This window comes from Camellia sinensis, chromosome 2 (assembly GCF_055761805.1).
Source record: "Camellia sinensis isolate YWXY chromosome 2, ASM5576180v1, whole genome shotgun sequence".
Taxonomy (NCBI): Eukaryota; Viridiplantae; Streptophyta; class Magnoliopsida; order Ericales; family Theaceae; genus Camellia; species Camellia sinensis.
In genome coordinates this window covers 188,598,065-188,613,444 of record NC_138962.1, presented here as the reverse complement: position 1 = coordinate 188,613,444, position 15,380 = coordinate 188,598,065, and the positions used below count along the sequence as shown (strand labels likewise).

The 15,380-nt window shown below is 35.1% G+C and overlaps 1 protein-coding gene across 1 annotated transcript; it reads right to left on the bottom strand.

Moving 5' to 3' along the window:
* Positions 1-9,178: 9,178 nt before the first annotated feature.
* LOC114299290 (uncharacterized) lies at positions 9,179-11,081 on the bottom strand. Its single transcript, XM_082913296.1, has 2 exons — positions 10,692-11,081; positions 9,179-9,988 (listed from the first exon to the last, which is right to left on the bottom strand). Exons 1-2 carry the CDS (start codon positions 11,079-11,081, stop codon positions 9,179-9,181), a joined length of 1,200 nt encoding a protein of 399 aa, XP_082769422.1.
* Between the last annotated feature and the right edge of the window lie 4,299 nt (positions 11,082-15,380).

The following is a 15,380-nucleotide window of genomic DNA, read 5'->3' as shown; positions in this document are numbered from 1 at the left end:
GGACCCCTTGTGTGAAGCCAAATTGTCTAGCAAATTGAGCAGGACAGTAGGGCTCAGCAATGTATTTGTAGGCCTTGGGGTTCAAGGTCCCGATAAATAACTCTCTGGGGATCAGAATGGAGGCCCACATATCTTTGTGAACAGGTGAAGCACAGAACCTGTCACTTAGGAAATTCTTCAACCAAGATGGACCAATTGTGGGTTCAAAGTGACGGAAACGGTAAGTAGGAAGGGAAGCTGGAAGTTGGTGGAAGAAAGAAAAGTAAAAAACAAAGGTAGAAGGATAAAGTGAAGCATTGGCCAGCCTTATGCCATGACTAAAGGGTTTGGCTCAGAAAATTTAAGGCATTTGGATTGTAACTCAGTGAAATAAGCAAAAAGCCAAAATTGAAGGATCCAGAATGGCCCCCCTTGATTAGCATCTAAGGGTTTCTCACAGAAAAGGGAGCAAACTCTATATACATGACCTAGAACATGTGGGGCTAAGGCTACCTTTTTCTGTAAAACAAGGGCTTTGGCAAGAGGGGCAAATTCAGGCATGATTCTCTGAGAGGAGGTGCAAAAGAAGAATTTGCAAAGCCAATACAATAAGAAAGAAAAGATTTCCCTATCAGTCACAAGGCCCTCTCTTTTATTCTCAGCCTTAGCGAAATCACTATAGGATGAGTTAAGAGAGGGGAGGGAGAAAGGGACTGCTGAGTCAGGGTAATCTGGTCCAATGGGAGTACCAATAGGGGATAATCCTAGTAGATGGCAAATGTCAAGAACAGTAGGGGCCATCATCCCACATCTAAATTGAAAGAAATTAAAGATAGGATTCCAAAAACACAAGGCAGCAGGAATTAGGAAAGGGTCCTCTGAGATAGTTACCCTGGATAGTCGGAGAGCATCGAGAAGGCAGAGCTCTTGAAGGTCCAGAGTTCTAGCAGGGACAACCCGGTCATACCGTTCTTGCCACTCCGGTCTCACCGTAGGCCAGCATCGGTGGGGGCGGTTTATCCTCCAATTCCTCCAGTCGAGACCACCTTCGTAAAGGAGACATTGGTTTTCCAGACGAGGATATAGGGCTGGAAGGTCAGTAAGGATCTCCTTGAATATAGGCCCAAGCACGTAGTCTTGCTGCACATGGCGACGAGGGACGAAGATGCGTCCATCGATAGCGTTTTTCTCCCCAGCTTTGTACTTCTCACATTCTGCATCAATGATCCTCTTTAGGGCTACAGATGGGCTCGCACACTCTACGACTAGCACTGAAGAAGAAGCCATTGATAGTACGCTTTTCCAGAAGGTGAAGCTGAGAAACGAAATAGAGAGAAGTGGGAGATCGGCAAAGGTAAAAGGGTTTGTGTGTTGAGCGAGCAAATGATTTTAGAACACGAAATAAAAGGGTTTCAAAAGCCTTTGTGTTTGGAAGATATATAACACTTGGTTCGTTAAGCACTAAAAGTACGAATATGAAGAGTTTCCTTCAAATATTGATAGTATTTGGAGGGAAAAACATATTCCGGATGCTGATGCCAGCTTCGAAGTAAAGTATTTGGCTTCGAAACTAGGTTTTGGCGCCAAAAGCCAAATAACAACGGCTTCGAAACAGAGAAGCCGGCTTCGAAGCACATTTCCATACTTTAAAAAGTAAGAATTCTCAAGTATTTGTGTTGCTTCAAAGGGTTTAAAGACCTGTTTTAGGTTTCTTAACGAAAGTGATGTCCTTCAAGGCAAAACTTGAGACTCCTTAAGGATGGGAATTGGTGTTCGAAACATCAAAACCAATGGTTGGTTTATAAAAAAAAGTTGTCTGTTGAACTAAAACAGCATGAACTATCGTTCGAAGCAAAAGATGGTCAATTTAAAACTAATTGATCATATTAACCATGATCAAATGTTGGTTATGGCTGAAACAAGCTTTAAGTATAAGATTGCTAGATTTGAAGCACTGATTCTAATTGAAAATCAGCCAAAACTGTCAACTTTATTCCATAAATTGGAAAAGTTCATAATTGGTTCTTTTTAGTGTTTCATTTAAAACAATTGAGTCTAGGTTCGAAGGATGAGATTGTTCAGTTCGAAGCCCTGAGTTTGCTTTTAAAGACAAGCAGGGACAATGCCAAACAAAGGAGAAGAATTTTGTTTATATTAAAACAAAAGCAATTACATCGAATGACCCTATCTGGGTATAAACTCAAGCTCATAAAAATAAGGAATGGAATAAATAACAAGATCATGAAATTTAGTCCAACAATGATCAATGAATTTTTGTTCTTTCTTTATTCTATCTTCTATTTCTTCTAACATTGGTTGCATGAGTTGATGTGCTCTCACTTCATAGAAGAGCTCTTCAGCCTTTATTTCGAATGCTGCCTCTCTCAATCCTTGTTCCAATTTGTCTATGTCCAAGTCATCCCAATACACAGAATCTTTATTCTTGAAATCATCGAATTCTTCGATGAAGTTCTCTGTTTCGTACTGGGCATGAACTCGAAGAGACGAACGTTGGTCTAAAGATTGTGTAGTGGCCATAGAATTTCGATGCCAGTGGAGAAGCAAAGGAAGTTGGTCCAGGAACATGTGAAGTTCTGCTTAGGCATGGGGATTGAGGACATGGCCCCGAGTCAGAATATCACAAGCCCATCGAAGGTTCTTGAGAGGGACTTCGTCCTCAAGAACATTAAAAGGCAAGTGAGAGAAAGCTGCGAGCAGAAGTTGAGCTTGTTTCCACTCAGCTGGAGTAGGGGAAGGTGGAGGTTTGTAAGGTGGAAAAACCTTATCCGTGAAAAGGGCAAACCTCAGTTTCTCTGTCCAGCAAGGGATTGGCGGAGGAGCAGGTATGGATGCTTCTATTTCAGGAGATGGAGAAGAAGGTGTGGATGCTTCTATTATAGGAGATGGAATGGGAGCAGAAGGAACAAAGGCATTAATGTAATCAAGCCAGTCAGAAGAACAAATCTTCGCCTTTTGAGCTAAGAATGATGGATTGTACCCTTGTGCTTCTTCTAGGCGTCGAGCAGCATGCACTATCTTTGTAGGCATGGAGGATGTGTACCATGCTACAAGTAGATTCTCCTCCAAACTACGTCAATGGTCAATGGGCACGTAAGGGTAGACCACTGAACTTCGAGCGTAGGAAGGAAACTCTAAAGGGTTAGTACACTCAACAAAATGATGGTTGATTCGTTCCCTCAAATCACAGGTCTCAGGTGTTGACCAGCTTGTCCAGTCAGAAACCCCAGAAGAGGAAGAAGTTGCAGCTTTATCCTATGCAGAGGTTTGTGAAGAAGAGTTTCCCAAGTCCATATTTGCGACTTTCCGAATCAAAGGTTTGAGAGCAGTTTGTTCGAAGTACAAGGGTGAGTCAGAGGAAGAACTTCTTGTGTCTATATCTGCAACTTTCTGAATCGAAGGATTAAGGGCAATGTGTTCGTAATCCAAAGGTTGGTAATTTGCAAAGGCATCTATGACTTGAATATAGAAAGGTGGATAAAGGTGGCTAATGAATGCGTGGAGGTTCTTTCGAGGGGAAACAGCATTATTCAATGACTCTTCATGTGCCCGATCAATAGAGAAGAAAGTTAATCCGGCCATAGAAGAAGTATCAGTCTGTACGAGTGCTAAGGTATTGGGGTGTTCAAAAGATGGAAAGAGAATTAATGCAAATGATCGTCAATAAGTGACGGTTGTGTTTCCAGAATATAGACCCCATGCATGTTCTAAAAAACACGGGAGAAAGGCTTTGATCCACTAATATCACCAAGTATTGAGTATATTAGTGCAGGGGGTAATGTTGGCTACATATTTTGTAAAAGCCAATTACAATTCAACACGTGGCAGAGTAAGGGTTATACTGGAAGAATGTTTAAGTCTTCGATCATGATCGTGCACGTGGCAGTTGATATTGTTTATCGCGTGGTCCGAGTAGCATTGGATCAGCAAAGAGATACAAGGTGACGTGGCTTCAACGGTTACTCACATTCAAATTCAAATATAGGAGGGAAGCCCAACTGCAAGTGATGGCGTAATGGAACTACTTATAAGGTAGCATGATCAGCGATCACGGAAGAGCAGTTCGACGGTTTGAAGTGAAGTTCGATGGTCATCTTTGAAGAGTATAAATAGCAGGGAAGGCCCCAGAAAAAGCCCCCAGACTTAGATCCAACAAACCAGTCTTACTTTACATATTTTTCTTTCCAGTTTTACATTTTCTGTTCTTTAAATTCCTATTCTTTACATTCCTATACTTTAAATTCATGCACTGCACTTCATTCATAGGAGTAGTTTCAAGTAGATTGTCGCTGTAAACCTCTACGAGGCTGAGTTTGGATCATTGTAAGTTTTTCATACTAATGAAATACTTCAATTGCTCTTTATTTAACTGTTCTTGTGCTTAAATTCTCCTAAATCAAGCCACCAGTAAAAGTCCTCTTCATTGAGGCTGAAAGAAGTACAACACAATCGTCTGATAATTGGTTAGCAATTAAAATTCTGTAAGGACTAATTGATCCTTTCTGGCACGCTCGCAATTACAAAAATAACCTTCGAAAGCCAAAAAGCCAACACCTTCATATTAAGGACATCCTCCTTGTTGAATTGCTTGAGATGTGTCACCAACACTTTGAAAGCTTCAAACTGGTTGTTATTCACTGCCAGGTGAAGAGCTGTCTCTCCTCTGGCCATTACATCTTCGACAGAATCTGCACAAGTCGAAAGCAATTCTCTTATGACAAGAACTCTGCCTTTGATCACCGCGTAATATTAGAGGGGTTATCCTTTCCTCTCTTCCCTTGAGCTTACACACACTCTTGTCAACTTCCAACAATTCCTTGACAATCTCGATATCTCAATTAGTCGACGCAATATGCAAGTGGCTGAAACCATCTTGGTTCAAATATTATATATATATATATATATATATCCAGTTGATGTGGTATAGATAATTGTGAGACAATCAAAAGAAATATAATCATTTTCATAAAAAATATTAAGTCATTAAAAATATTTTTTCTCTTTATTCCTTTGTTTAGAGAAAATGAATTTGTTCACACACTACATGGATTATGTTTGATTCAAAATAGTAGATTTCATATTCAAAAATATATTGATCTCATTCAAAATTGTGGATTCCATTGTTTTAAAATCTAACTCTTTGTTAAGACGGATAAGTTTCAACCACTTTCTAAATTGTTGTCCTCTTATTTTTATTTTTATTTTTTATATTCTTCTTTTAATCCTTTTTTTTATGATTGTGTTAGTTTTATTTTTTAGATTATAAGGCCCTGTTTGATTGGGAGATATAAAGATTGGGATTGGATATTATATTCGGTGGGGTCCATATATCCCATGTTTGCAATTTTTTTTTGAAGGGGATATAATATCCGGTGGGATTGTATATCCCCCAAAAGTGGAGGATATACAATACCACACCCCCCCCATTATATCATATCCCCTTGGTGGGGATATGATGTAAAAAGTCTAATTTACCCTTTTTTCTATCTAACATAATATAATTTAATATATTTTTTTGAATTTAATATAATATAATTATTGAATTTAATTTAATATTATTGAATTTAATATAATATAATATTATATTATTTAATTTAATTTAATATAATATAATTTAATACAAATTTTGAATTTAATATAATATAATATTATTGAATTTAATTTAATATAATATAATTTAATATAAAATTTTGAATTTAATATAATATAATATTATTTAATTTAATATAATTTAATTATTGAATTTAATTTAATATAAATATTATTGAATTTAATTTACTTTAATATAATATTATTTAATTTAATACAAATTTTGAATATAATATAATATAATATAATATAATATAATATTATTTAATTTAATTTAAGTTAATATAATATTATTGAATTGAATTTAATATAATATAATTTAATATAAAATTTTGAATTTAATATAATATAATTATTGAATTTAATTTAATATAAATATTATTGAATTTAATTTAATATAATATAATATTATTTAATTTAATACAAATTTTGAATATAATATAATATAATATAATATTATTTAATTTAATTTAATTTAATATAATATTATTGAATTTAATTTAATATAAATTTTGAATTTAATATAATATAATATTATTTAATTTAATATAATATAATATAATATTATGAGGGCAATCTTGGAAATTACTTGTTATATCCCACAATATATTTTGTAAAACAAACATGCATAACATATATCCAATCATATATATCAAGTCAACAAACATGACTTGGGAGATATACTATCCAATATTTATATCATATTCATTATATATCCTGACTAAATCCCACATCATATTATATCCTCTATTTTATATCCAACGAAACAAACATGGCCTAAATGTCTAATAGAAAATATGAATTCCAAACCTATAAAATAAAAAAAAAATAAAAAATAAAAAAGCAATCTAAAAAAATATCCATACATAAATTTGAGAGCAAATCCTAGAACCAAATAAAAGTAAATTTAATTAATTATTAAAAATTATAATTAATATTTAAATGTTAAAAGCCTCAATTTAATATCTTGCCCAAGGCCACCAAAAGGGTGGGGCCACGCCTGGCGGTCTCTCCTACGAGTCAGCATCCTTTCCTTGCACTTCCTCTTTGCACTCCTTTTTTGCAAGGTCTTTGAGTTTATTTTTAGGCTCAATTTTGATAATTCAAACTGTTCATATTTAGGATTTATTCAGTATATCGTATATGTAAAAAATGAAGTTGATCGGATTTCAGAAAGTATATGTTCGGAAAAATCGAACTAAAAACTATTTTTTTATAGAATTTAATAAACAGTTTTCCGAACACATACTTTCTGATATCCGATCAACTTGATTTTTTACAGATATAATATACTAAATAAATTTTAAAATATGAACGATTCAAATTATTAAAATTAGACCTAAAAATAAACTCAAAAATCTTGTAAAAAGAGATGCAAGAAGGGAGTGTAAGGGGAGGATCCCAAATCCTCCCCTTCCGCCCATCTCCTGAGCAGCCTCAATGAGCTTTCTATCCATTATTAGATGGGGTACAAAGACTTTGGAACCCGTGACTGGTTGTCCAGCATTATGTGATATGGTGTGCTAAAATATTTTAAATAAAATTAGTTTTATTGGTTTGGCCAAAAAATAATGAGAGATGTACTAAAAACCAAACATCTTGGACCAAGATCAACATTTCTTCTATCTAATTATAAATACTTAATTAGCAAATGGAGTGAAAATATTATCAATTGAAAAAATATATTAGAAAAACTTAATGAGTATTTGCATCTCGAAAGGTAAGAAAAATTAAAGGGTAAATTACATCATTTGAGAGTTAACATTTTAGCTTAAAAGTCCAAAAGTCACTAAAAAAAAAATCAAAAAACCAACAAATTATAAAAAAAAAAAATCAAAAATTTCATTTTTCCTTTACTTTTTTCACTTTTTTTTTTTTTTTGTAAAAATCAAAAAATCATCCTAAATATATTAGTTTTTCTTACCTTATATTTTAGCTAAAAGATCCAAAAATTACTAAAATAGTTTATTCCCAAATGAGTAGTTTCAATTTGAACAATTTGATTCATACACTTAATTTTTTTTTTTTTTTTGCAATGTGGTCCCTTCATTACTTAGTCATAAAATTTAGAATGGAAAAAAAAAAAAAATTGTGTGTAAAATTAGGAGGACCAAAGTAGATTTAAAACAAACTACAGCTAGTGGCTCTCTAGTTTTATATGTGAATTTTTTTTTTTTTTTTCATTCAAAATGTTAATAACACATGACAAAGGGATTGCATTGCAAAATTAAAAATGTTGGGATTAAATTATTCAAATTTGAAATTTCATTCAAACTAGGGGGAATGATCTCAGCTCATGCCTCTTCATACGAGTAATTAACTGGTCTTTTAAGATTTTTAAGATGATAGTGTGCTCATCCAATAATAAGATGTATTTATATGGCCTTAAAAAATAAGAACAATATGAAAAAATAATAAAACATGTTTGGTTGACCATACAATCCTATGGTATTCTTAGAATGCTTGATAATTTTTTATCTTCATATTCTTCTAGCCATTGATCACTCAGCAGAAATGGTTAGTTTAGAAATTGACATTTTTAGTGGCTTTTTAGTTTTTTACAAAAATATGTACAAAAAAATAAGAAGAATGATCTAACAACTTATAGTGATTTTTTGACTTTTTAACAGTTTTCGAGTTCTTGATTCATATTTTTTTTGTTTTACAATTTTTTTTAATATTCTAATCATTTTTTTTTTTTTTTGCTTTTCAGAAAGGTACAAATTATGTCAATTTTTTTTTTAATTCACTAAAAAAAATACAAATATTCATTACATTTTTGATTTTTTTTGTATTTACTAAAAAAAATAGATTTCTTCTCAAATATTTTACTTTTAATAAATTTAGTGCATCTAAAAAATTTAAAAAAAAAACTAAAATACGAAAAAAAAAGTTCACTAAAGTCTAAAGACAACAAAAAAAAAAAAAAAATACTCAAAAATTATTTTTGAATAATCAAAATCAAACACAAGTATCTTCTATTCCTCTTTTGTTCAACCATGCAAACCAGATGCCCCATAGCATTAAGATCTTGCATTTGATACACTGTTTTTCTGTTCTTTATTCTGTTTTCTAACAACATTAAAATTCCTAATAAAGATTTAGATCTCTTCCTTAAGAAAATTATTTAGATAAATCAATTCAGATCAAAGAATTTTCCTTTCAGCAGCCTCATTCATCACGTAGACAATGGAAACATGAAAATTTTTCATCTTTTTTTTTTTTTTCTCCCTAGCTTCCATTCCACGGCTAGCTGGTCAATTTCTCATACTACACATAGGTGAACCAAGTTATTGATAATTGTGAATCGTATCCCGATCCCTTGGCAGACAATTTAAAAAAAATAAAAATAACAAATTTCTTTAAGAAACATAAATAGTACTTGGCCTAACAAAGCAAATTGAATGACAGTACTCTTTTAACTTTCACCGAATGAACTTAATATAGTTCTTCCAAAACTAGTATCTATCAAGACAATAGAAGTAACAATTCAAAATAAATAGATTTTTATCCTAGCATACACACAGTTGTAGACACACACACACACAAAAAGAACAAGAAGAAGAAGAAGAAGAAGATTAACATATTCACTTTAGACACTTTCTTGATTTCTAGGCCATACTGCAGTCCATGCCTTCTTCTGATAGTTCCTTGCCACCCTGGTTGCAATCGGTATCAGTATTGGTAAGAGGGAGGAAATAACAGTAAAGAATATCCACAACTTGTCATTCGATGTAATGGCAGCCATACAAGTATCATATGTTACTATGAGTGCAAACATTACAATATGCAATTCCAATTGCAAAGGGAATCCACTTGTAAGGCAATAGATCATTTGAAGAGAGGTAAAAAAGGCAATTGAGTTGAATTGAATGAACAAACCATAAGATACCCAATTTTTAGAACCCATGATTGCTTGTCCTGCTTTATGTGGTTTAGAAACATTGTTGTTGCTATTGTTGTTGCTAGACATAGAATCATCAGCCCACACACTGCCTGGAGGACTATGCACAGTTTGATAAGTTGCTGTTGCGATAAGTACAGCTATCACAAGCATGGTGTGTCGTGCTTCGCTTGGTGAATCTCTATCCATGTTGTACTTGAAGTAGTCTAGCAACCGTTTAGCAGGGGATTGAGGCTGATGATTCGGTGTTGATTGGTCACTTGAAGGGTCAATTGCAACAATAGCTTGATTTTGATTCATTCCAGGTTGTGTTAAAGAGTGCAACTCTTCTGCATTCATAGCTCCGGCTTGCCTAAGGATCTCCTCGATTTCACTATCGCCTGCTTCACTTTGGAAAAAGAGTAAAACATCAAGAGCTGTAAGACCTTTCTTGCTCAAGGAATTGATCTCTAATGCCCCATTAGAGACAGCATTTTTCTTAAGCACCAAGTCAATCACCTGCTCACAATTTTTCAATATCGCTTGTGAGAAAAAACAAAAAAAAAAAAAAAAAAAAAAAAAAAAAAAAAAAAACAAACAAACAAACAAAACAAAACAAAACAAAACAAACAAACAAACAAACAAACCAAGAGAAGTTACATAGGAATAGGGGTCAGGGATCTTCTGTCCTTAGAATCCCATCCCCTTATGTCCAATGCAATCCCAATTGTATGATGTGGTGAGAGTCATGAAACGCAGGAATATCGAGGCACGATTGTGTAACTGAGAGTGAAAGGGTATAAAGATTTGGGGGAGGGCTGGGAAAAGGATGTCAGCTACCTCACAATTTACCGTCTCAATTTTTTTCCCCGTTAGAAGCAAAGATAGAAAAATCAAATAGAAATTGTATGGACAAAAACAAAATTTTAAACAAAAAAGTCACAGAATAGACACGAGGATAACTTTTTCATAATTGTTTCTATGTAACATTTCTTAAAATGAAAACGTGAGAAATAACATAGGTATACCGGGTATACCTCATACTGTTTTTTTTTGAAACTGCAAGGTGCAAGAAAGTGTTCCCTTGATCATCCTTCCTATTTAAGACATCCTCTTTGTTGAATTTCTTGAGATGTTCCACCAAGTCTTTGAAGGCTTCAAATTGGTTGTTCTTCACAGCCAAGTGAAGAACTGTCTCTCCTCAGGCTGTCATGTCTACTACAGAATCTGCACTACTTAAAATCAATTCTCTTATCACATCGACCCTGCCTCTGATTGTCGCATAGTGAAGGGGAATTCTTCTTTCTCTTCCTTTAACTAGGCAGAGTTTGTGATCTGCTTTCAAAAGCTCCTTCACAATCTCAACATGCCCCTTAGCTGAGGCAATATGCAATGGACTCAAACTGTCTTCGTTGAGTTCTTGGGAAAATTCTTTCCTCAATTTCATGATCTCTTTTACAAGATTAAAGTGGCCAACCATAGAAGCAATATGTAAAGGAGTTTCTCCATTTTCTAAAGCGATAGTGTAGAGCAAACGAGGATTATCTTCGATCAATTTCGGAAAGTTTTCAACATTTCCTGTCCAACAAGCCTGGAACAGCCTTCTATCCATCCTTGTAGATAAATCCCACAACTTGAAAATATATCAACCTTGGATATGCTTTTGGAGAAACAAGATTTTAAACTGCTGATGAGTAGCACTTGTAATATTTTATTTTTGAAGTTTTTGACTATAGATTAATTTATCTAATGAAGTTTGAATTAGGACACCATTTCAACTGATTCCCATCATTCCTTCTGTAAATATTAAAGTCCATAGTCACCTAGATGATATTGCTTCATGGAATTAAAAATAAAATAAAAGAACTGGAGTTCACAAGCATAAGAATCCTTTATCTCTCTTGCCTATTGAACAATTTTTCCATAAGTTACTTGGCTAGAGGAACAACTTTCTCAATAATCCAATGTAAAAAAGAAGCACTATCCTCCTGAAAGTTTTGAGGTGCAAATTGTCCCCATACATGGCTCTAGAACATCTCAAGTTACTCTATGGCTGACTTGGTGTTTAGGATCAAAGCTATAAGGGGTTGCTAGCTGGTTGGGTTTCTGTGTTTTGGGTCCTGGTAGTTGTTGTTTTGTTTTCTGTCTGGTTGATTCTTCCTCAGCCTTGTTCTGTAGGTGCTACATGTGATTAGGTGAGTCCTTTTGTGCCAACATAGTTGGGATAAATGGCATTCACTTTGATGCTTATAGCACCTATTTGGTTTTGTTCTTTATTGATGTTTGATGTAAGGATTTATCCTTGATTCTTATTCAATAAAGTTCTTTTTGCCGATCAAAAAAAATTATTAGGTAAGAGTCTCTTCAATCAGCAAACAATTCTCATTTCTTGTAGGACTTCCAGTTTTGAATCCAAATCCATTAAGATAGTGTTTAAATTTAAATTTGAGTAAGGATTTGTGTAGTATAAAAACAAATTCAAAAAAAGAAATTTTTGTCTCTTTAAATTCAAGATCTAAACACATCCTCGAAGTTTAACTTATTTCTAGTGTTAAAAAGTAGGCACAAATTAGTTCATATGTCAATGTTATATTTGACTAAAATCTGGGAGAAAAAATCTTACCTACCTTAAAGTACGAACTATTGAAGCATAGTCTTGATGAGTCTGCATTTTGGGATGCACACTAGTTGCTATATTAATGTTTTTTTTTTTTTTTTCAAAGAATAGAACTATATTAATGTGTTGAAACTAGTGATTTGGGGATGTTGTTGCAATGTCACATCACTAGGTCAATGATAATATTAAAAATGGATATGATTTAAATTGAATATTATAGGGGTCATCTACTTTTCCATTTCAAACCTGTAGGGAATTTGATGAGGCAAATTGTTACCTTCCTTTTAAAAAAAAATAAATAAAAATAAATAAATTCGACCTCAAGTTTCTCAACAATCACGGGTAATGCTACGTAATACTTTGTATCAATTATAAATATTTATCATATATTTACTTTTATATATCAATATATATTTAAAAAAATTATTTTATTTCTTTATATTCTCATAATTCATCCACATTGACGCCCTTAATCACCTAACTTCTCATTACACCTATATTCTTTCAATCCCTAACTCTACGCTATCCAGTATACCCCAACCATCACCTTCAACCATCACCATAGTCAACTTTAGTGAACGGGGGCAACTTGTGCACTCGAAACAAATTTAATTGGCTTGAAAACTAATTCAAACAACACTTGGTAATTTATCTAGGCTCAATCTCTTAACATAATATCTTCAACTTAAATAGACTCCAAGTAAATTCCATGTTGCACAATTAATAGTTATATTGTTGGTGCACAATACTGTTTTCTATGGCTGTTCTAAAAATAGACATGTGGAGCGTGATATCGAATGTCATAAAAGGCATAAGTGAAACCTTCCCTAACATAGTAACATCAATTGATTTTAGAAGAGATGGCGGATCTCGGTTTGGCAAGCGATTTCAGAGCCAAGTTGTCATGGGGTCATGCGCAAGAGCATCATCATGATCTAAAAATAAACCTGTTGCACGCGATATCGAATATCATTAAAGACGTATGTTAGTGTGTTAGCTTAGTGTGTTAGCTTTATGTTAGTGGTTTATACTTTATGTATAGTGCAATGTTAGTGCTTTAGATTTTCATCATTACAATTTGTAAATCGTCTCCTATATAAGGAGCCCCTAACCATATGAATACATACAATCTATTCTACCTCTCTATACATTATTCAAACATGGTATCAGAGCAATAGGTTAGCTCTTGGTGAGCTTCACCTTCCGGCGGGCGGCAACCTTGCCTTCACCGCCCGCCGGACCCTAACCTGTTACATAATCAAATCTCAAACAGACCTGATTAAACAGCCGTGGCCTCCTCTCCGCAGCCGTGGCCTCCTGCTCCCTCGCCCGAGCCTGCTCTGCCTGCGCCTCCGCGCTCAGCTGCGCCGCCCTCGCAGATAGATCGGCGTTGCGCCGCACCGCCTCTCCATCAGTCTACTCAGCCACCTCCACCTGGGACTGGGGGAACTAAAAGGGAAAATAATCAATCTGTGAACTCAGACGATCCAACCTCCAAGGCAGCACTTAAGGCATCTACTATGCTCCCTCCACCCCCTCCACCACCTGGGTTGCCATTGCATTTGTCAAGTAATCAGTCTGAAGGTGCACCATCTGAATCCGAGCCCAAACGTTCTTCAGGGACCAATGATCTTTCTAAAATGATTCCTCCGCCACCTCCTCCAAGGCAACAACCTGCAGTACCCAGGCCTGGTCCGGTTACATCCTTACAGCCTGGTGTATTATTACCACCAGGAATTTCACAGTTCCAACCCATCTTTCTTTTTTTTGTTTTTTTTTTTAATCAAATATCCCATCTTTATATCCACTTTATCTCTTTTCTATACAACTCCACCCACCCATGCCTTCTTTTATTAATACCATACATCTTGCTTTTTTTATTTTAATAGTCCTACCGAGTGAGAGTTCCACCTTCCTCCCCGTCAACACCTTTCTTTTTTTTTTATTTGTTTTTTTTTTTTTCAATGGACTGACATATCAACCCATGTGCATTTATTTTTTGTTTTTTGACATAACAACCCATGTGCACTTTTTTTCCACCGCCCACTCCATGTTCCATATTTTTTATTATTATTATTATTATTATTATTAAAAAAAAAAACAAAAAAAAAAAAAAAAAAATTAATAAAAAAAAAAAAAAAAAAACAAAAAAAAAAAAAAAAAAAAAACAAAAAAAACAAATACCAAACTCCATTGCAACCATTTTCCCAATTTGCTCAACAACCCATATTTTATTCCTCTCAGGGATCCATCCCGATCACCCTTTTACACGAACAACAACAAAAAAAAAAAAAAAAAACAAAAAAAAAACAAAAAAAAACAATAAAAAAAAAAAAAAAAAAAATACCACAACAACATTTTTGTTTTCTTTTCTGCAGACGGCCACACACCCTCAGTGAGATTTCCCTTCTCTACTCTGCCGCCGGTCTCTTCTTTTTGCCTCCGTCCTGGGCGGTCCTTGACGGTGTTGCCTCCGTGTTTCCCACTCCACTGGGCACGATCACTACCCCCTGCTCCTCCACTGCAGCATATGGCGGCCCTCCAAATCGGAACATCACAGTGGCCTTCCGCTTCAGCTCCTTGTTTTCTGCCCTTAGCACGCTCATCTCTGCTCGCGCATCCTTATACATGCGTTGGAGCAGAGCCAGCTGGGAGTTTAACTGCTGCACCTCATTTGTCCTACTCTGTAGCCGGTGCGACAGATTTGTGACCGCCGTCATGGACTCCACACATGCCTTCAACGTATATTGATTGGCCTCCACATCCGACTGCACCGCCATTTTTTGCTCCACAGACCGCATCGGAAAGTTCAGCGGAGCAAACCCAGCAGTGTTTGGTTGAGGTTCACTGGCCACCGCACCAGTTTTCTCTCTTGTTGACTCGTTGAGGTCTGGAAAGAGAGTGAGCAGCCCACGGGACGACGAAGCCATTTTTTTCTGGGCACCAGAGTGTTATAGAGAGTGTTACAGATTATCTTCTCAGCAAAACCTTCTCAGCAAACCAAAGAGTTTTTCAGAGGATTTTCGCCAATTGTTTGTCTTCGCCTCTGCCTCAGCTCTGTCTTGGTTAAATAGCCGAGGCAGCCACGCGCATCGCGCGCCTCTTCTCGCCGACAAACTGGCACGCCTTTTCATGGCACGCCTTTTGAGGGTGCGGGCACACCTTTTGAGGGCACGACTTTTGAGGGCTCGATATCTACATCCATGTATATCTTTTGGGCAGCCTATATACACACTCATACAGTGTCTTCTACACCGGTCAGCTTTATCAATCCCTTTGTTTCAACCTCAAATA

Excerpts from the sequence above, each read along its gene's own strand:
- LOC114299290 (XM_082913296.1), bottom strand. The coding sequence starts at position 11,081 with ATGGATAGAAGGCTGTTCCAGGCTTGTTGGACAGGAAATGTTGAAAAC. Across the intron at positions 9,989-10,691 it reads TTTTAAGTAGTGCAGATTCT|GTGATTGACTTGGTGCTTAA; the intron begins GTAGTAGACATG and ends AATTGTGAGCAG.